The sequence below is a fragment of the Stylophora pistillata genome, chromosome 5 (assembly GCF_964205215.1).
Source record: "Stylophora pistillata chromosome 5, jaStyPist1.2, whole genome shotgun sequence".
In the NCBI taxonomy this organism is placed as follows: Eukaryota; Metazoa; Cnidaria; class Anthozoa; order Scleractinia; family Pocilloporidae; genus Stylophora; species Stylophora pistillata.
In genome coordinates, this window is record NC_142523.1 from 37,464,626 (window position 1) to 37,484,369 (window position 19,744).

Below are 19,744 nucleotides of genomic sequence, written 5' to 3' on the forward strand. Positions count from 1 at the left end.
TTCAAATAACTAACGCGATTACTTTCTTCAGTAGGTTCGTAAATGAACTAAGGAAAATTTCTGACGACCTACTGATCAGGTTATCAGTGTTTTATTTTCATATTTTTTTACAACAGGAATAAGGCTAATTTCCTCATTGACAGCAAGAGGAAATACAATTGCTATAAACGAATTCAATTTTTTGTCCACGATAAGCGGGTGAAACAAAATAAACCAAAATATGGTCAAGCTTAGAGTCACGCAATCTCTAGGTCACGCAATCTCTAGGTCACGCAATCTCAGGGTGCCGCATTTCCAAGAAATTTTAAGTTCCAAGGTTTAGGACTTGGTACTAGTTAAATTTAAGCATCTGCACACTTCTCGATAAAATGCTGTCCTCTCCACACGTCGCTACGATCTTCTTGTCTTTGGTCAAAGCAATATCACGCGCGCCTGAGACTGCTTTCATCGACGATACTTGAGTTCCGTCGGGGCGAAGTACGTGAATCTCGCGCGGGATCCCGTGGTAAGCCAACAAAGTGTTGTTTGACTTGTCAAGAGCGAGCCTGATTGGATACGTGATATCAATGCCCATGTTGTCACGCTGGCCCAAGTTATGCTTGTCCTCATCGAAGGTCTGCAATAACGAGCCTTTTTCGTCGAACGCCTTAATCGAGGTGGTGTTTTTGGAGCCATTGGAATCCGAAACGTAGAATTTTCCATCCAAGAAAATCGCTTTCCCCGGGCTGGCAAGATGTTCTTCACCGAGCTCCATGTCTAGGCTGTACGCTTCGTTGTCGTTCGCACTGTAGACTTGAATGCAAGGGCGGGTTCCATTACAGGTCACCAAGATGCGTTTGTCATCGTCCACAGATATGCTACTGAAGCTGATGTCTCCATCATCATCATCAACCTCCACAAGAGAGCGGATGAATCGGCCAGTGATGTCAAACATCTGGATGCTTTGAGGCTCTTCAAAGGGCCCATCGGATACAATGATGTTGTTATCAGGAAGGAAGAAGACCCCATCGGGACATTCCATGGACCCCTCACCATCTTCGCCAATCTGCAAGAAGCAGTTTCAAGGTATGAATGAGTTCAGGTTTACCCGTTTTCAAAATGATGGGGATGGGTGGGGGAGGGGTGAATCGCTTAATTGCTCACCTACTTCGCAATTATCTCATTATCACCGGGACATATGCCTTTAAAGAGTTATGTCTACCAGCGATTGGTCCATTAGCTTGTTCCAGAGGATCGATCAGTTAGTATTTGCACATACGCACACAGGGTGCTATATATGAGCGAAGAACGAAAAAAGGAGGGAGGATTGGGACAGCTCGCGACTCGATCCAAGCCTCCTCAATTTTCTCTCTTCGCTACCTTTTATTTACCAACTGAACGCCACAAAAACACCATCAATCTATCAAAAATGCCTCGATGACTGTATTTTCTGTTTTGAAATTTTGGGTGGATTTGTTTTCAGACAAGAGATCGGACAGGCCCCCATTTTTAAAAACCAACTCGTAGCTGAACTGGGAAATGCCAGCCTGCCTAGACAATTGTAATATATAAATAATATAGTCTGTTTACTTAGATTACCTAGTGTTTCCCTACGGTTGATCACATAATCCCTCAAGATTCATTCAGAAAGAAGGGGACTGGGCTCGAAAAGATTGCTCGTTTGTTTAGTCAGAGTCTTAGAGACCGATCATAATTCCTTGCCTGGGGGGGAATCGAAAGATTTTCTTTTTCTGAGGTCATACGGGGAAACTTTCGAAGTAGACCTCTTCTGAAAACGAATTTGGAATAAGTAAGTTACCCAAATTTTTTCCAAGAAAGTAGGCACGTAGTTCAATTGTGACGCCAGTCGCGTATCCAGGGACCCGGGTCCGGGGTCCGGGGTCCGGGTTTCGGGATTCGCGTCCCCCCTCCAGCCCCCATCAGACCAAGTGGTTTTTTTTTTTTTTTTACTTCTATTCTGACACCAAAATTCTTGCAGAGGCAGGATTTTAAGTTTCTACTCAATATGAAGCATTCAAAATTTATTTGTCTTGAAATATCTTACGATAGTGTAACGATATTGCTGTTTTCTGAATCGAAGTTGAGAAACCCTCTTCCCCGCCACCTTCCATCGAAAAATTCCCGGATCTGCCCCTGACAGCTATTTGCTTTGCAACATCACTTTGTAACGCGTTACTAACCTGACAAAGAAACGACCCCTCCGGATTAAACAGCCACACGCACTCATTACCATAGTCTGTGACGGCAATATGCCCGTCCTTGCCAACGGCTACAGCACCGGGATTGAACATGCTTTTGAATTGGAGAGGTACATTTAAGGCTCGGATGACCTCAGCCGCGTCGCGGTAGTTCGCGTTGGGAGTGGCTGTTTTGTTGACAGATGGGGCGACACCGGCTGTGTTTAGCTCACTAAGAAGAGTGGGGGCCTTGCGATTGCCTTGGATGGTCGCCAGACCTTCCTCTTTGATGCTCTGCAAAATTTTCCGACACGGTGTAAGGTCAAGAAGAAAAATGGCGCGTTTCTTGTCTTTGCCTTCTCCTCCATTCATAGACAAGCTTCGTTTCTCTCTAGCCATTCCATCGTCGATCTGTTTATAAAGCGCCTTTTCCTTTTCGTCCAGCAAACCTCTCAGCTTTGCCATCATCTCAGAGAGCTGTTTTTTCATTCTTTCCTCTTGCTCCTGCAGAGGCGGGCCTGAATCTTCGTCGGTATTTCGCGTCTTTTTGCGCTCGGTCTTCTCTGGTTTTTCTTTTCTAGGCTCCCTTGGCTTTCGTTCGCTCCTCGTCCTGTTCTGGCCGCGATGAGTTTCTACAAGCCGCAAAACGCGAAAATCTGTCGGTAACATTTTGATTCCTCCCATCGGAAGGGGTAATTCTTGGCCGTCAATGGGACAGTAGATCTTGAGAGCATTCTTCTCCGCTGCAGCATCACACAGACAATCTTGACAAATCGTGTGCAGGCAAGGAAGTTGTTTGGGCTCATCTTGATATTCTTCATTGCAGACTGGGCACAAGAAACTGTCAGCTGAAGATGAACTGCTCGTTCGCGCCTTCTGAAAAAAAGCCATTGTAAATAGAAGCCTTTTTTATCCGATTTGTCCACAATTCGTTGTTTATCGAAGAATCGTGAGAAAATACGATATTTTACCGCATAAAGTTCAAGTGGGTCGGCGCTAATGATAAAAATTTGTAATTATACGGTTGGGTGACAAAACCTTTAGTATCAGAATATGTCACCCAATCAAGATGACTGATGGTCTTTTGTTCAAAAGTCAACGGTATGCATTTCTACACTTTCTGTTTTCAAGCTGAGGGTAACAAACTTTACTATGAAGCCTCCAAGCGCCGTTGAAAGTAATGTTTCATCATTCCAGAGCTGTAAGTTTATGCATTTGTCGACAGGGGTTACAAAACGGGAAGAATAATTAACGATTGAAAGTAAATTAATTCGGATTCGACAGTGACGCTGGTAGGTCAGGGTAATGAAAACAAAATGTCCCAATGGCTTCGAAACAGTTATTTTGTGTGATCAATCGTTCTTTTTTGTGATCAAATTCAAGTTCTTTTGATACTTTTTCTAACTATAAAGTAGCAGCAGATACCAGACTGGCTTCACTTCTCGAACAAACCATAACAGATGTGTAATTGCGTTACCGTGGGAGACTAACTGTTGAAATACGCATTAATTGAGTTTGTTTACAGTACAAATTACACGCAAAATTCATTTTAAGACTTTTCAAACTTTTTTTCTGGTGAGAGTTGAGGGTTAAGGAAGCTTCGTAGCTGCTGCTAGGGGAACAATTTCTCAGCTTGTGCAGTGATTGGCGAAGAGTTCTATCCATAGTTCAAAATCTTTCAGAAAAAATGTTGAGTATTTTGATAAGAAGGCAAAATTCTGATAAAGTAGATGACGGGGGAGGGGGGGGGGTGGAAGTGGGGGAAATGAAACGCTTGTGAGACGAGTACTTTTTAGGACTAACATGTCAAAGGATTGCGTGCTTAAGATAGTTCTCCTCATACTTCCCATACTATTAAAGCTTAAGAATGCGACTCGCCTTTGTTTTTACGATAGTCCTGGGAGAGCGTAGGTGTATGCCATTAGTGGACCTGGGGCGAGTGTTAGAAGGAAGGGTAAGACTGGGGCATTTTGGTTTCGCTTCTCGCGAGGCTTGCACGGGTCTCGCGTGGTGAAAAACAAAGAAATACTATTTCTGCTACTCATTTTGTACCAGCTTTAGGCTTACCATAAAAGATGTGAAATCACACCTTGGCCCAAAAACATATATTAGTTTTACCAGCTGGATATTCTTGACAAAAAAAAATTTGTCAGCTGGGAAGGGACGTTATCGTGTGAACGAGCAAGATATGAGATAGCCGGACCTCCCAACCTCGTTCTCAGGATCTTTTCCCTTAGAAGGGAAAGGGCCCTGGGAATAAGGTAGCAGACCTCTAACAGGGGCCTGCGCCTGTGCCATGAGCCTCGGTACCAGAAAAGCCGGGCTTGGGTTAGTGATGACCTTGGCGACGCCTGCACAAATAATTTTTCTCATCACGAGAAAGATAAACGAATATAGCTTAACTTTGGTAACGCGAGAAAGATTTCACATGGTGAAACTCCCCGCTAGCTGCTAGGAGCTGCATTCCTCTCCCCAGTCCCCACACGACTCCCTCCTTCTCCCCTCCCCTCTCCCCTCCGGCCTCCCTCTCCGATTCTCTCCACAATAGCTCGCGTATTTTATCAGAAATAAAGATGCGCGGTTACCAATGGCAGAACAGTTAATAACGAACGAAGTAAAGGAGGCTGTGCCTGATAAAAGTGTTGGCGATCAGAGGAGCATTATTTTGAAAATGGTTCATATCGTTGCTGTAGGACTCTCTCTGCTGGTGATCTGGCTTGCTCAACCTGGATCAAGTAAGTTTTTTTAAATATCGGTTGATTGTGAAGCCTTCAACAGACCCCTTGAATAGCTTGTATGAACGTTTTTTCCTCATCGTAGGTCTCAGGGGAATTCCCGGCCCCTTTTTCTTTTGAAATTTACACGTTTCATATGCACGCAAATTAGAGGAAATTTAAAAGATACAGTGCTCTAAAGTATTTTCACAAGAGATATTTTTGGAAAACAAAAAATACAAGATAAAGAAGTCATAGTATTATTATTATATGTGATGTGGACGAAGCTACCTCTTCCAATATGATATATTTATTGTTGCTTACAATGATCCATCGTTTTAGTCGACTGTTATTAGAATTGACTTATGTTCCCATATTTTTAATATTTATGTGATATTATTTTCTATTTTGTCCTGCTTGCTTTACAATCCATAATCAAGTTTTTGCTTCCTTGTGTTAATTTGTTACATCTACCCATGAATTTCTTTTCCCTATTTAGGTCTGTTTTCATGGCATCCTACTCTGATGGCCTTGGGTGTGAGTAGAATCTTATCCATAGTTGATTACCAGCTCGATAACTTAGGGAAATTTAAATCTTAAATCCATCGTCCTCTTTTATACTTTAATATATGCCTGTGGGACTTCAACATTTTAGGGTACGTACATAGTTTATGGTAGATTACTTCCTACAGAATGACTTCCTACAAAGCACTCTGTAACTTGGTTGACTACTTGCTATAGAGATCAAAACATGCTTTCTCCTTGCATCTCCTGGTAAGACCCAGGGAAAATGTGATAGTGAAGAAGTAGTGCCATCCACAAGTGTTGATCTAGGTTGAGATTATAACCAAAGTATTTGTTTGGGAGGTTTTTGAGGTTTAAAATTTGATAGATGATAAGAAAAAAAAAATGGAACCTCAGGGGTCAAGGAAAAGGTTTTGGAAAAGTCTAAGTTATAAAAATAGAAAAAAACTGAGAAACATAAAACCATGGTCAAGTACTTGTGAAAGAATGGTTTGTGGCTGGTGTGACATGGCATTTCATTTCAGTAAAGACACTCCTCAGATACCTTTACATGAAAATGTTTTCCACCAAACTGGTTGAGCATTGCACTCCGACACGGAATGCAAATATGGCGACCAATTTAAGTTGCCATTGTTCTGGACTCACTAGCCTCTCACACATGTAATAATCCTATTGTGTTTCCACTTGAAGACGAGGTTAGTGGGTCCAGAACAATGGCAATTCAAATTGGACGCCATATTTGCATTCGGTGTATAGATGTGTTTGCAAATTCAATACATGTAGAATACAGATCTGGCTGTCTGCTACAGAAAGATTTTAAGACCTCATGTTTGTAGGTTACAACAGAATTTAGCAAAAACCATTCATAGACTGGGGCATGCTATAATTTAGCTTCTATATTATTTATATTTAAGGCACATTAAGAAGTATTGTAGTGGCTTATTTGAGAATTTTCTATTAATCTTTGTCTTATTTTCAGTTTTGCTTCCTGATGATTGAAGCAATCCTGATGTTTTCACCCCAAAGCTCTCTCATCGCCTCGGTTCCTCGTGCTACCAAGGTCAGACTACACTGGATACTTCAAACCTCAGCTGTGATTGCTGCCTTGGGAGGCTTTGCTGCCATCTACTACAACAAAAATATTTACAACAAACTCCACTTTCAAAGCTGGCATGGATGCCTGGGGTTATGTACTGTGATTGTTATCTGTCTCCAATCTCTGCAAGGTGTTGGGGTATTGTACTCAAAGCTACCACTTGCCAGCATGTTGAAGCCTAGACAACTGAAACAACTGCATGCCATGTGTGGGTCATTGGTGTATCTTTTTTCCTGCGTCACTCTTTGCTTGGGTTTTTATTCAAACTGGTTTGTGAAGAACACAAACATCTATGTCCAGGGGGGGAGTGTGATATCAGCTATATGTCTGAGCAGTATTGTGATTGGACAAGTTTATACAGAGTATGGCTTGAAGAGACATCCAGGAAAATAATTTAGTTAAATATAGGCACAGCTGACATCTCTGTTAATGGAGAGCCCTAGAAAGCATCAAAAATACTTTGGAAAATATGCTACAAGTGTAGTCTCTTCAATAATATTCCAAAAAGGAAAGACTAATTATAAAACCACTGTTTGTCAGTGATTTACCTGTAGTCAACTCACTTGAAAAAAAACATCCACTGTAATTGCAAACAAGCACTCCAAAGGTTTCAATAAATTATCACAATAAAGGAGCAAATACACCAAAATAATTCCTTTCTTGTCTTAAAAAAGTATACATCTGAAATACCACTGTAAATGCAAATTGACTTGCCCCTGGAAATGGAAGAATAGGCAGATAAAGAACCCCAGTAAGTTGTTTTGCAGTAAATTGAATGAAACTGAGTTCTGATCCTTTTTTATGAAGCTACTGGGCTCCGACGAAGGGCTAACGCTCGAAACATCAGCTTTTGTAATCGTTACGGTGGCCAATTTACCATTTCAACTTTGTTGATATATCCAAATTATTTCGTTACTCCCACCGACGCAGCCCCAAACAGTTTCTTTCAAAACCATCAGCCTTTATTCAACTATAAAAGGGGATGTTCTGATAAGCCAATTGAAAATAACTTGCTTAAAAACTCTGGCTCCAAAGAAAGACTAGCATTTAATTTCACCTTACAACGTCACCCATAAATCAAACATTAAGGTAAAGATATTAAAAAAAAAAAAAAAAAATGATCACCAACAAAAGACACTCTTGATTGTTACACAAACTCTACTTGTAAGTACCCGTGATATGAAACATGTAAGGAATAGTAAGGAGAAAGTGCATACTGACTTTGCAATATATTAAATAATCCTTCACTGCAACTAATAATTAAATGTTGTAAAAAAAGAAAAAAAAAACCTTCAGTTCATTCTCATTGGGTTAAAAATAGAAGTAAGAAATTTAATAGAAACTTGTAAAAGTGCTATTAATAATATAGTGAAATCCTCCCTAGTACATAGAATTAAATTTATAAGCAAACTCCAGTCTGTGTAAAATAAGTAACACATTTATTGCAAATCCTGTAAATTACCAAGTTTAAGTTTTCAATCAAATGCCTAGGACACCTTTCGTGTCAAAAAAGTTTGTTAAAAGCTTTCCTCTAAATGTTAGACATTGTTCCTCCATATTTTCTCTCAAGCACATCTTAAACTAGACCATTGATACTGTTGAAGGGGGGAAATTTCTAATGAAACTGTGGTGCTAAGCGGAGGTGAGAGGTTCATGGTTTTCCTGCTTTGGTTTTCACTTTTCAGTTCTTTAGCCACTCATTTCACCTTCATTTGGATCATTAATAACAGGGCTTTAAGGCTTTTCTAGCTGTAATTATTTCATATTTAACTGATTGAAATTCAAGCCAGTTATCTGGTTTCTTACTTATCCTAACAGCCTGTTTCAGATGTTACTGATTGAGAGTTGTTGAAACAGAGCACAACTATAGTGTGATAGTATCAGAGGAGTGGAAATACAAGGGAGATTTGGCTCCAGCGTGTAATAAACATGACCCAATAAACATGACCCAACCCAAATCTCCCCCAATTTTTGCTCTGCTGTTACCACCACCTCTTCTCCAACTTTTACAATATTCTACTTGCTGAATGCATATATACCCAAATAAGCTCCCCCACCCCTCTCCTGACGAAATGGTTCTGTTTGCTTCCCAATACATTGCAAATTAATTTTAGTGTTTTCCCTCTTTGTAATTTAGGTAACTAAGTTAGTTAACATAGGATTGACCCTTTCACTCCAAAAGTGATCAAAAGGGAAGCTCTCCTTATGTAATCAGTGCATTTCCAAGCATAAAACTGATGAGAAGAAAGCAAAGCATCAATCAACAAGCAGATAATGCTTGATGTAACGCCAGATTCTCACCACTAAATTTAATTAGAATGTGTGGCAGACAATGCTGAGAAATGAAAAGTAGATCATGGGAAAGAAGGGGTTTACTAAGATACTCCTAGTAATCATCTCCTCGGCTGATGACTTCTTTAACTGTTGGCCTCAACAGTATTGTGTGCTCAAACTGAGCAGTGTAACAACCTTTGATGTCACAAAGGGGTGGGTAGGAATCGACCACTCCTGCATCACAAAGGTTCTTCAGGGCTAAAAGATACTTTGTCTGCAAGGTGGAAAAAAAAATCTTAGAGCAGAATTTTTTTTGTAACCTTGTACTAGCACTATGCAGGTTTCAGTTTTTTAAGGGATTTTGCAAATTGTGCTTGATCTGCAAAAAGTAGAGTCCCACACACACACACAAAAAAAAAAACTGTAAAAAATTAGTCCATTGAAAACTTCATACAAGAAGGCAGGAATAAAGGTAGGCTTCTTTGTTTGATTCTGACACTTTGTCAGTCATTTTGGGCAGGAAGGCTGTAAGATTTAAGAGTATTAAGTGAAAAATTCCTGATTGTTTATCTGCCAAACTTCAAAGTCACATGCTAAAAATTCTGACCAATCAGCAAAAGGATACAGTGAACTTAACCAATAGGAAAGCGACATGTTTTCTCAGCTTTTTTTCCCTTGCACCAAATTAATTGTGAGGTTTTTGTAGCAGAGCCTGTCATTTTGTTGGGGACATCACTCGAAGCAACAAAAACAACTTTAGAAACGATTCTTAAAAAGATTAAATTATTGCTGTGCGAAGAGATAGATATTATTCTAACAATTTCATGGTACATACCTGTCCCAACCGATCCAACCATCTTCTACAAAATGCCAGGGTCCCAAAGTTCTCATTGATGACATTCAGAAGTTGTTTAGCTCTGGGCACCCTTTGGAATGCAAAGTTGCGAAAAGGAGATAATACAAGTCAATAGCCTGTAGAGCAAGCATGATTTTGGCACCTGACTGCTCAGTAATTTCTTGGTGATAACTATAGCTGCCAATTTTAATTTTTTTAAAGCATTGGAAAGATGGGGAGAGAAAGAAATTAGTACCCCGAGGGAGAGGGGGGGGGGGGAAAGCAATGGTCAAAAAAACAAAAAAAAAACATTTGTCCTCCCCCACCCCCTCCTCCCACAGTTCATTTAAAATCTAAATCAAACATGGCCTGCTGGATAAACAATTGACAGCATATAATGTTAATCAAATAAGACACCTATAATTATTACTGGCCAATAAATCAGGCTGGGGTTGTGCTCTATGAGGTCTCTGTGTCAGAGCAATTGATCGAACGGTTTTCAAGCCTTGTCTCTTCAAATCTTACCTCAAAGGAACATGTCCAACCTCAAAGTTCTTCATGTAGTGTGAACAATCCATGTCATCATGAACCACACCCTTTCCTGTACTACCAAATGTTTCAATAGCAAAGAATTCATTCTCCTAAAATTAAACAGCCCACATATATATAATTCAGTGATGCGTCAGTGCTTGAGGTGTAGACAAAGTTAAGCAGGAGAAACCTTGCAAAAATAATACTAAATGGTGCAATAGCTGCTCATGCATGCAAAAAGCACAACAAGTGTAGAGAGAGAGAGAGAAAACTTTCCAGTTTGAAGTACAATCATGAATAGTTATAAAAACATTTCAACATCATGTGATGAACACACATTCACCTCCATCTTTACAGCTTCTCCCCCTTTCACTATCGGAACTGTTTTTCCAGCATGGATCCTGTATGGTGCTACAGAATGACCATTCAGATTCCTGATGGGTTTAACTATTGAGAAAAAACATAAACTTGCATATTACAGGGTTTGTACACTTTTTCAGGCCAAAGATTCAAGGACTTTCCAGGACCCTACTTAGAAATATCAAGGACTTTTTGTAATGACAATTTTACCTCAAAACCAAGAAAAATATTTCTGTTAACATCTATGTTTTGGGTTTACTGATGGTGCAAAACAAAAGTAGATAATTATTTTTCGATGTTGTTCAATAAAAAATCAAGGACTTTCAAGGACCCAAAATGAAATTCAAGTACTTTCAAGGCCTTGGAATTGGCCTCCTGAAATTCATTAGGGTTTTCAAGACACGTACGAACCCTGATATTAGGAAGAGTTTCTTATAAAGACTAATTTTTTTATTCCTGAAAATTCAGTATTCAAACCTTGGTAAGTTTTTCCGTCCAGCTCAACCTCATAGGATTCCATCACTTCTTGTATAGCTTCACCAACATCACAGAGCCTCACATCAATTCCGGCTTCCTGTATAGAAATACAGACAATTTCATTTTATGCAAGTGTCTTCTTTTCTAGTCTCCATCAAAGTCGTTCGTTGGGATATTCTCCTGTAAGAAGCATTGCAAAAAATACTTAGAATAGACTACAAGAAGTCGTTCCTCAGAAAATTGGTGGTAGAACACCACAAGGAAATCTGGGAGTGAGGTGCCCAAAAAAAACGCTTGCTGTCCCTTTTTTTTTTTATAATAAAACTTCTTGAAATCTCTAGAGTATGTTGAAAATTCACTTTGAAAACAAGGCAAAACAAAGACATCCACCCAAAATTTTTGAACTCAATGATTCTAATATTGCACCCTTATTCCAGTATTTGTGGCATCTTTCACTGCAGCAAGCAGGTTGTCATATTTGGGGTTAAATGACACAGTGAAGGCGCAGTCTATGATTCTCCCTGAAAAAAAAAAAAAAAAAAAGAATCAAAAGAAATATAATCAATCAAAAGAATTTCATATTAAATAGATTTATCTCTTTCATACCCCGGGCTTCAATTTCTGCTTCAACAAACAAAAGGGTTTTTTTTTTTAATAACAATGCCAAAAAAGCAAAAATTACCTGCAACATATATTCATACTTGGTATAATTTCAGAGCTGAGCAAAGAGTTTCCAGCAATCTGATTGGTTGAGTGGTTCCTTATATGATGCTATATAAACCGCTCCACGCGAACTAAATGCATGCTTATCGGTAGTAATAGGAAATGCGAAAGCAAAGTAGATTTGTCTGTTTCAATTTTAGATCACAGTATAAGTAATGTTCGCAGCTTTAAATACCTCAGTATACATATATCTTCGGATTTCACATGGACTGATCATATTGAACACCTAACTGGGAAAATCAATCAGAGGCTTGGGCTTCTCAAGCGTATAAAGCATTCATTGCCTTTCAGGGCGCGTTTACTTTTCTATAAAGGTCTTGTTATGCCCCTTTTTAAATATGCTGATCTAGTATGGGACGATAAACATAATATTACCCTTATGTCTAGTTTGCAAGTTTTGTAAAATAAGGCCACTAAAGTTATTAGACCATTGTACTCATCCTCCACTGAGGCATTAGCCGTTCTCAAGTGGCTGCCTCTAAAGGAAAAGCAATTTCAAAGAAGGTGTGTACACGTATAAAAATGCATCAATGGCCTAATTAATCACAATATGGACTTGATTAGACAAGATGTACTTCATAGGCATAATACACGTAACAAAGGCAATTTTAGATTACCACGTGTCAAAAGAAATTAGGGGAAGCAAAGAACACAATATCATGCCATTTCTGATTTTAACTCCCTCAGTCAGACGATCAAAGACTCAAAGAATGTCAATAGTTTTAAACGTAACGTTTTTAAGTTTTTACTATAGCTACTTGCGTTTAATTTTTATTTATACTTATTTTTAATTTTTTATGCATTTTTTGTATCCTTTTAATCCCTTTGTAATTTTATTGCTTTTTTGTTTCTACTATGTATATCTAGTTTCGAGGTCCTTTTTGCAAACCATATTTGTTATGAAAAAGTTTCCTCAATAAAGATGATTATTAATATCAAATGTTAAAATAAAATGTTAATAAATGTTACTAAAATGTTATGATTTTTGAAATTTCTCTGTTGTTCTGCTCCGAAATTATACTAAAACAATTATTTGCCTTGGGTTCGGTATAATATTGTCGAGTAATCCCCTTGACTTCGTCTCGGGGATTATTCGATGACATTCACCTCACCTCCAGCGAATAATTGTTAAATATAAGTTATAAGGGGGAATCAAGCAATTTTTGATTGAGGGATGGGAGGGGGGTTAAAACTTTGGTTCAGAAGACATGGGACTTTTGTTAACACTTGAACCAAAATAAACCAATAACATTCTACTACATGTAAATTTTGAATACTTCATAATGACTTGTAACATGAGACACTGTCGTGACATGGATTTGACGTCAGACAAGAAGTAAAAAAAGAAAAAAGAAACAGCTCTGATGGGGGGGGGGGGGAAGGGTACCCAAACTTCCCTCCCACTACCCCTAAAGACCATCTCATTGTATCTTCCGCTGGTTATTTGAATCATCTGTAACCTTACCATTCACATGAGTTCCAAAATCAATTTTGCAGACATCATCATATCGTAGGACTGTCTTATCACCGGCGTTTGGAGTGTAATGAGCTGCACAGTGGTTCAGGGAACATCCAGTGGGAAAGGCCAAACCTGGAGAAGAACATAAAATCACCTTACTTCCTGCTATCTAACTCTTTAAACCCAAAGAGAGTGAGCAGCATTTTATTTCTTCTTGCAGTAATACTCTTGACTTATTCATCAACATCATAAGAACAAAGGAAATGATCCTTCACCCAGAAAGCTTTGATTGTTGAGAACAAATTTTCTTTGTCATTACCACAAGGAAATGCATAGAGAAGAGCATGGAAAAAATGGATACTGATGTTGAAGGGACAACACGTTCTTAATTTATTTTTCTCCGACTCTTTTTCACTAATAAATAATTTTTACAGTTGAACTGAAAGTAGCTTTCACAGATGTATACCATTCTGACATGTGTCTGTTCAGTGCTGCATGTAAAAATGAAAGGAAACTCAGAATAAAGCCCCCATGCCTTTTTGGAACAACTTCTACGACTTCCTTAACCCTTTAATCCATAAATGTGTCTCCTTTTTAGTTTCTCCTTACATTGTCACCCTTAAATCAAATGTAAAGGTCCTGAGAATTAAGGAACTGATCACCAATTTAAGAAACTCCTGATTGTCACACATATTCTCCTTGTCCATACCACAGGAAATGTTAAGGGAATGGTTGGGAGAATACATGAGTGTATCAACACACGTACAGAACACGGGTTGTAGATAAGTTTGATCATTTCAAATCTTTGACCGAATGGTTTAAATTAAAATCAATATCAGTTAAGTAAAATTGAATTTACCTGCTTCGAGTTTGTTTTCATTTATAAGTTTTCTGGAAGCTTCCTCCAATTTTTCACTGTGAACAAGGAAAATAAAATTGGAATTGTTGAAATAGAGCAAACAAAGGGAAGTTCTACAGTTCCTCTTTTCTCTGCCCATTGAAAAAAAATTCAACTTCACAACTTAAAGTCAATGGGGACATCTAGTATCATAAAGGTAAACACAAATATTTCAATATCTTTTATCCATAAGTGGCCACCTATGTCGATCATGATAGGCAGTTGTGCCAGGAAAGGGGCTGTGAAGTAAAACCCAAACATGAAACCCTCCTCACAGGCATAGCGTACAATATACTTGCAATATTCTCAAGAGAAACACCTATTCACTTTCTTATCAATGCTTTTCTAGCATTATCATTGCAAAATCTTTCAACCTTCAACACTCAAGATCTGATTGTTGACCCTTCCTTAAGACTACCAGCAGTCTCTCTTTTTCAGTGAAGTCTGTCAAGCAATAATAAATTGAAATAACCAGATCCAGAGTGGTGTGTGTACCCTTCTACAGTCCCTCCCCCCTTACTTTCTAATTAGGGACCTTAAGCAACCATGACGGCGACGGCAACGAGGACGTGGAAAAACAAGAGATCTAATTGGCAGAACAATAGCTCAGCAAGTGCGTTTTGTAACTTTGTACATTTCTTAGTCATCCTATGCAAAACAACTACGTGAAATCGCCAAAATTTGTGTCGTCTGCAAACCGAAACCGTGACGGCAAATTATTTTAACTTCCATTTGGAACTCAACGCTACTTTTATACGACATGCTGAAGTTGAGCTGTGATGCCGTATGAGACAGTAAGCTCCTGCAGCCATTTTTGAAATTCTAACCAAGGGTAGAAATTAATTTTTTAATCGAAGTCTTTCTTGCCGTTGCCGTCCTGACTGCTTAAGGTCCCTATTGTTGTTCTTACCAAATCTCAATCATGGTCATGCCTGGATTGATAAAGCCTTGCACATACTTTCTGACCTGCCGAAAAAAAAAAAAAAAAAAAAAAGGCACAAGGAACTAAGACGCAGAGGTACAGTGCAATATATATATATCTTATCAACGAAGCGCGAGGACCGTACTGGGAGAATATCCGCCCGAGGTCCGTACAAAAAAGAACGAGAGCTGATATTCTTCCAGTACGGTCCTGAGCAAGCTTGGTTAATAAGAGATTTATTATACGACTGAAGTTCAAAGGGACACAAATGTGGTATCATTCGGAACCATTCGGGACAGTGCCCAGTCCAATACTGAGAGAATATTGGACCGGCAATAGAGCATTTTGATTGGTTGATTTTAGTTATTGGCCCTCTGACTGCCCGAGTCGTGTAATAAAGTCAGGTACTGGGAGTATTGTACTCACAATCAGGAAGTACAGCACTGGGACCAAGACTCGCCCAGTGGCCACCTCAGCTTCCCTCCTCAACCATGCATGTAAAAGGCATCCTAGTTCTCTTACTTCCAGTTGAAGTTTTTACATAACAAAGTTAGGTCTAATTGAAATTGTATGTTTGGAGTTAAGATTAATTGACTGTACAGTTAGTTGTAAAAATATATGCATTTATTTCTATCATGGTAATGATGTATTATTGTCATGACCCATGCAAAGTTTACTTTACAAACAGTCTCATACAATTTAACTCTGTTGGCCGTCTGGTCTCAATACCTGTCTGTCTGGTCTCAATACCTGTCTGTCTGGTCTCAATACCTGTCTGTCTGGTCTCAATACCTGTCTGTGGGCCTCAGCAGCTTGTCGCACATCACTGTACATGTCACTCTGCGCTCGATCAAGGGCTCTCTTTTCTTCACTTGTTTCACGCCACAAATTGCTAGTAGGTAATAAAAGTTGACAGTGTTACAGAAAAAAAAATATTTATTTGTTTTCCATGTTGTTCAGATTCTTAAACTGGAGATGAAGAAGAGAAAGGGTAACACATCATTCTTTTAAAAGCAAACAGGAAACACATGTTACTTACTAATCCTTGTAACTCATGATCTGTCCAATGGGAAAGTTGCCATCTGGAAAAAGTTCTGATACAGCCACAGTAGGAGGATCAGTCTGTTGCTTGTTCATAGAGGAAGAACCATCTGATGTTTGAAAAGATTCAAAATTAAAGTCACCACAGTATTTTAAAATGTTACAGGTACAGTATGTCTGATCAGCCGACTACTTCTTTACTATCTGAGTTTATTCCCCTGGCCTGGCAGTTTGGATATTAATAAGGTGTGTAAGTTTCTAAAGAAACTGTGGTGCTGCGTTGGTAGGGGTAACAAGGTAATTTGGTTATATATCAACAAAGTTGAAATTGTACATTGGCCAACGTAAAGAGTTAAAAAGCTACCGTTTTGAGCATGCTTGAAACATCACCTTTTTAAATGTTTATGGTAGCCAATGTACAATTTCAGCTTACTTGATATAACCAAATTAGTTTGGGTATTACCCCACTTCCACATTTTTGTCAGGCTTCCCTGACAGTTTGCCGCTGGGTGTAGCAAGACATTGCCAGAGTTAAGTGTGTTCCCAAAGAATACAACACAATGAGTTGCCAGAGCTTGGACCTGGACAAGTGTCCAATCCACTAGGTCACTGTAACTCTCTCTAAGACGAGCAAGGTGCTGCAACAGTGGGGTATTACAAAATATGTAATACATATTGGCCTACACAAAGAGTTTCTACAGCTGATGTCTCCAGCATTAGCTCTAAAAAAGGGCTTACACTCTCCAATTTACATTGTCGACTCAGACAATAAAACAAAATTATCCCTCACCAATTTTACTACAAAGCAAGACAGTCATTAATCCTAAATAATCTTTAAGCAATTGTCACATAAATTTATTTCTAGAGATTTAGAATCCAGGTTAAATTTCATGTGAGTCAAGTTCATTTTTGTCAAAACAAACTTCCATAGAATCAATTATAATTATTCCACGACCTTTAAATCTCAACATTTTCAATTTATCTGGTTGGAGATAGTTTATTTTCTGATTACTTTGGCTTTCCCCTTCTCCTGTTTTAGCTCCGGCTGGCTTCTTCTTTTTCTTTTTCTTCTTCTTGGCTGAAGTTCCGTTGGTGTTTTCTCCATTTTGTAAATCTTCAGCGTCTATGTTTATAAGAAATATAATTGATAGGTTTTTCTTTTTTTTGTTGGTAGGTTAGTTAGTGAGTTTTTCTTTCTTTTCTTCATGAATGTCTAGAAAATGCATCAGTCCAGGCTGTAAGTTTCTAAAGAAATTGTTGTGCTGAGTTGGTGGGTGGTATTTGAGAATACTTTGATTTATCAGCTGAGTTAATAATGTTAACTGACCACTGCAAAGAGTTTTTAAAGCTGACTTTTTGGTTGTTAACCTTTTGCTTTGCTCTGATGAGGGGCTAATACATGAAACAGCAGCTTCAGAAACTCTTTGCAAGGTCAAATTTACATTATCAACTCAGTTGATTAAACGAAATTGTCCCAACCCTACTTTTATAAAAAAATGTAAAGAAATTCCTTCTCTCTTAACTTGCTCCTTCCCCTCTACTCCCTTCTTCTTTCTCTTTTTTTTTTTCCATTTTATCTATACTCTGCCACTGCTGTTAAGTTAATCTAATATCTAGTTTACTCATCGTTATTCATCATAGAAAGCCCACATTGCATAAGTCCTATGGTTTCTTTGGGCTTTCCTGCCATATTGTAACAAACCTCTGTAAACTCATTTTGTATCACAATAAGGTGGTGAATAAACAATAAAAAAAAAAAATTAAGGAAAATTCCTCTGTTAAGTGGGAAAAACTTGCCAGCAAGCCCAAGCTAAGGTTAAATGATTTCAGACTTTCAGAATTAAACTCAAGCTAGGAGAGATGGAAGTACAAGGTGATAAGTTACCACCATTATCGTGCTGCCCATTAGTCTCTGGTTCAGTAGCAGGTGCTGAGTAGTGCTTTACTTCCTCTCCATTAAGAACTTCTCCGTTGATTTGTTCTGTACCATTTTGCTCACCACCTCCTGCTGTAGAAAGGAAGAGTTAGCTCATAAACTTACTGGTCAATCTGGCAGAAGCTTCTCCAGGTCTCCATAACATGACACTACAGTCAAACCTCGATTATCCGGACTTGTCGGGACCTCGGTAAATAGCCCAGATAATTGAGAGTCCGGATAATCGAAAATATGAATATTAATGAGATAGAAATGTAAACAAAAGGTATAAAGCAAAGAAAACATCATTTTCATTGTGAAATCTACACAGCCTGTATGTATTTACAAATAAACTTTCAGTTCAGGTATTTACAAAGATCTAAAGTGTTCAAGCATGTTTGTTTGCTTCAAAGACTTGTAGCGTGAATTGATTGCTTTGAGTTTTCAAGATCACAACTAATTAATATTCATGAAACAATTTGGGACCAGAGAAAAAAGTCTGAATAATCGAATAGTCCAGATAATCGATGTTCGACTGTACTAGGAAAGCGAAGTGGCCAATACTACCCTTGTTCCTCCCACCATGAAGGAACAACAGCTGTACCTACTCCCTCTGAAGTGGATTTTAGTCCATTGCAGGTTCCCTTCCTGCATTTTTCCACATTTTTTTTCTGCACCGAACCCTTTAAAATTAGCACATGCTCCTTACCCTATTTCCATGGCCCAATAAATACACCATCTTTTTGAAGTGCAGAAATAGTATAGAGGTGATTCAGCATGATTTGTTAGGCCCTGAGCACTTACATCATGCTTAGCACAGACTGTGACAACATTTAGTTTAGAAAAAATAGTTACAATTACCAACTGCCATGAAATTTGTATGATGTTAGTTCAGATAATTTGGTATAAAATCAACTAATAATCCCCTTGTTGATACTTTTCTTAATTCTCATCACTGGTCTGCTTGATATTGCACTGATATTGTAAGGAGAAATTCTGTTTTGGTCACACATAGGAGTTGAAAGGTTAAAGGAAGTAAAGTAAACAATGCTCCATTATCCACCACCAAGCAGAACAAGCCCCAAAATTCCAAAATAATTCTTGTTCTGAAATCCGCTGTCAAGCTCATGGACCCAAAAACTGACGTTACGGTAGTAGAAGTCAACTTTTTTTTAATTATTAAAGTGCCTGAGGAAAAAGTTTGAAACGTTTGTTCAAGGATACAGTATTAAACTCGTGTTGGTTATGATTTTCCCATTCATCGATGGACAGATGCGAGTTTTGAAATTCTTTGCCGAGAAACAGATATTTAAGATTTCACTACATGAACAGAGCTTCTGGTGAGTTCATCGAACATTACGAGGAAAGTAAAACTCAAATTTTTCCATTAACATCTGCGAAAAAAAGACGATAAGTCAGAGAAGAGAGCACCAAAATATGTACACTAGAAAACAGAAGAACTAAATCAATAAGGAAAACGTTGCAAAGAAAGCTTGGATATCCAAGAAGTCGCACACGCATGTCATTTTGTTTTTAGCTGATATTTTTGTATCTGTTTTGTAATCACATTATCGATTCCCTGTGTGAGTAACAAACATAACTGACCCTTCTTCTTTTTCTTCTTCTTTTTTTTCTTTTTGCTCACAGGATCTCCTCCAGCTTCTTGTATGTCTTCAATTTCGTCATCCCCTTCCTCCTGTATCTCATTAGTATCTTTAGAGTGCGATTCTTCGGAAAGTACCGCCGCCATCTTGTACTTCACGATGAGTATCCAGGCCTTATTTTTACTTTGTAACC

The 19,744-nt window shown here is 38.5% G+C and overlaps 3 protein-coding genes and 1 pseudogene across 5 annotated transcripts; 2 read left to right on the forward strand and 2 right to left on the reverse strand.

Annotated features, from left to right (window-relative positions):
- Positions 1-48: 48 nt before the first annotated feature.
- On the reverse strand, positions 49-3,172 carry LOC111342310 (uncharacterized). The gene is made up of 2 exons (XM_022949375.2): positions 2,181-3,172; positions 49-1,045 (listed from the first exon to the last, which is right to left on the reverse strand). Exons 1-2 carry the CDS (start codon positions 3,066-3,068, stop codon positions 332-334), a joined length of 1,602 nt encoding a protein of 533 aa, XP_022805110.2. The 5' UTR covers positions 3,069-3,172; the 3' UTR covers positions 49-331.
- Positions 3,166-7,164, forward strand: LOC111342311 (transmembrane reductase CYB561D2). 2 transcript variants are annotated; one of them, XM_022949377.2, is made up of 4 exons: positions 3,166-3,378; positions 4,743-4,912; positions 5,391-5,428; positions 6,396-7,164. In XM_022949377.2, exons 2-4 carry the CDS (start codon positions 4,765-4,767, stop codon positions 6,903-6,905), a joined length of 696 nt encoding a protein of 231 aa, XP_022805112.1. In that variant the 5' UTR covers positions 3,166-3,378; positions 4,743-4,764; the 3' UTR covers positions 6,906-7,164. The 2 variants fall into 2 exon arrangements, with proteins under 2 accessions (XP_022805112.1, XP_022805111.1); XM_022949376.2 differs by lacking the exon at positions 3,166-3,378 and having other exon boundaries at positions 3,944-4,912.
- A 770-nt stretch (positions 7,165-7,934) lies between these two features.
- On the reverse strand, positions 7,935-19,729 carry LOC111342290 (uncharacterized). 2 transcript variants are annotated; one of them, XM_088759413.1, is made up of 14 exons: positions 19,553-19,729; positions 17,918-18,037; positions 17,045-17,155; positions 16,031-16,142; positions 15,784-15,883; positions 14,980-15,035; positions 14,031-14,086; positions 13,178-13,303; positions 11,416-11,510; positions 10,990-11,086; positions 10,496-10,599; positions 10,147-10,262; positions 9,622-9,712; positions 7,935-9,060 (listed from the first exon to the last, which is right to left on the reverse strand). In XM_088759413.1, the coding sequence occupies exons 1-14, from the start codon at positions 19,695-19,697 to the stop codon at positions 8,899-8,901; spliced, it is 1,491 nt and encodes a 496-aa protein (XP_088615539.1). In that variant the 5' UTR covers positions 19,698-19,729; the 3' UTR covers positions 7,935-8,898. The 2 variants fall into 2 exon arrangements, with proteins under 2 accessions (XP_088615539.1, XP_088615538.1); XM_088759412.1 differs by having other exon boundaries at positions 17,918-18,040.
- On the forward strand, positions 11,721-12,691 carry LOC111342312 (uncharacterized; annotated as a pseudogene).
- Positions 19,730-19,744: the final 15 nt, after the last annotated feature.

What these genes read in the sequence shown, in the direction of transcription:
- LOC111342310 (XM_022949375.2), bottom strand. Translation starts at nt 3,068, where the DNA reads ATGGCTTTTTTTCAGAAGGCGCGAACGAGCAGTTCATCTTCAGCTGAC. An exon ending in AGGGGTCGTTTCTTTGTCAG is followed by an intron (nt 1,046 to 2,180) that starts GTTAGTAACGCG and finishes TGCTTCTTGCAG; the next exon opens with ATTGGCGAAGATGGTGAGGG.
- LOC111342311 (XM_022949377.2), top strand. Translation starts at nt 4,765, where the DNA reads ATGGCAGAACAGTTAATAACGAACGAAGTAAAGGAGGCTGTGCCTGAT. An exon ending in GCTTGCTCAACCTGGATCAA is followed by an intron (nt 4,913 to 5,390) that starts GTAAGTTTTTTT and finishes TTCCCTATTTAG; the next exon opens with GTCTGTTTTCATGGCATCCT. An exon ending in CTACTCTGATGGCCTTGGGT is followed by an intron (nt 5,429 to 6,395) that starts GTGAGTAGAATC and finishes TCTTATTTTCAG; the next exon opens with TTTTGCTTCCTGATGATTGA.
- LOC111342290 (XM_088759412.1), bottom strand. Translation starts at nt 19,697, where the DNA reads ATGGCGGCGGTACTTTCCGAAGAATCGCACTCTAAAGATACTAATGAG. An exon ending in TTTTGGAACTCATGTGAATG is followed by an intron (nt 11,511 to 13,177) that starts GTAAGGTTACAG and finishes TTTTTTTTTCAG; the next exon opens with GGAGAATCATAGACTGCGCC. An exon ending in CCACAAATACTGGAATAAGG is followed by an intron (nt 11,087 to 11,415) that starts GTGCAATATTAG and finishes ATTTCTATACAG; the next exon opens with GAAGCCGGAATTGATGTGAG.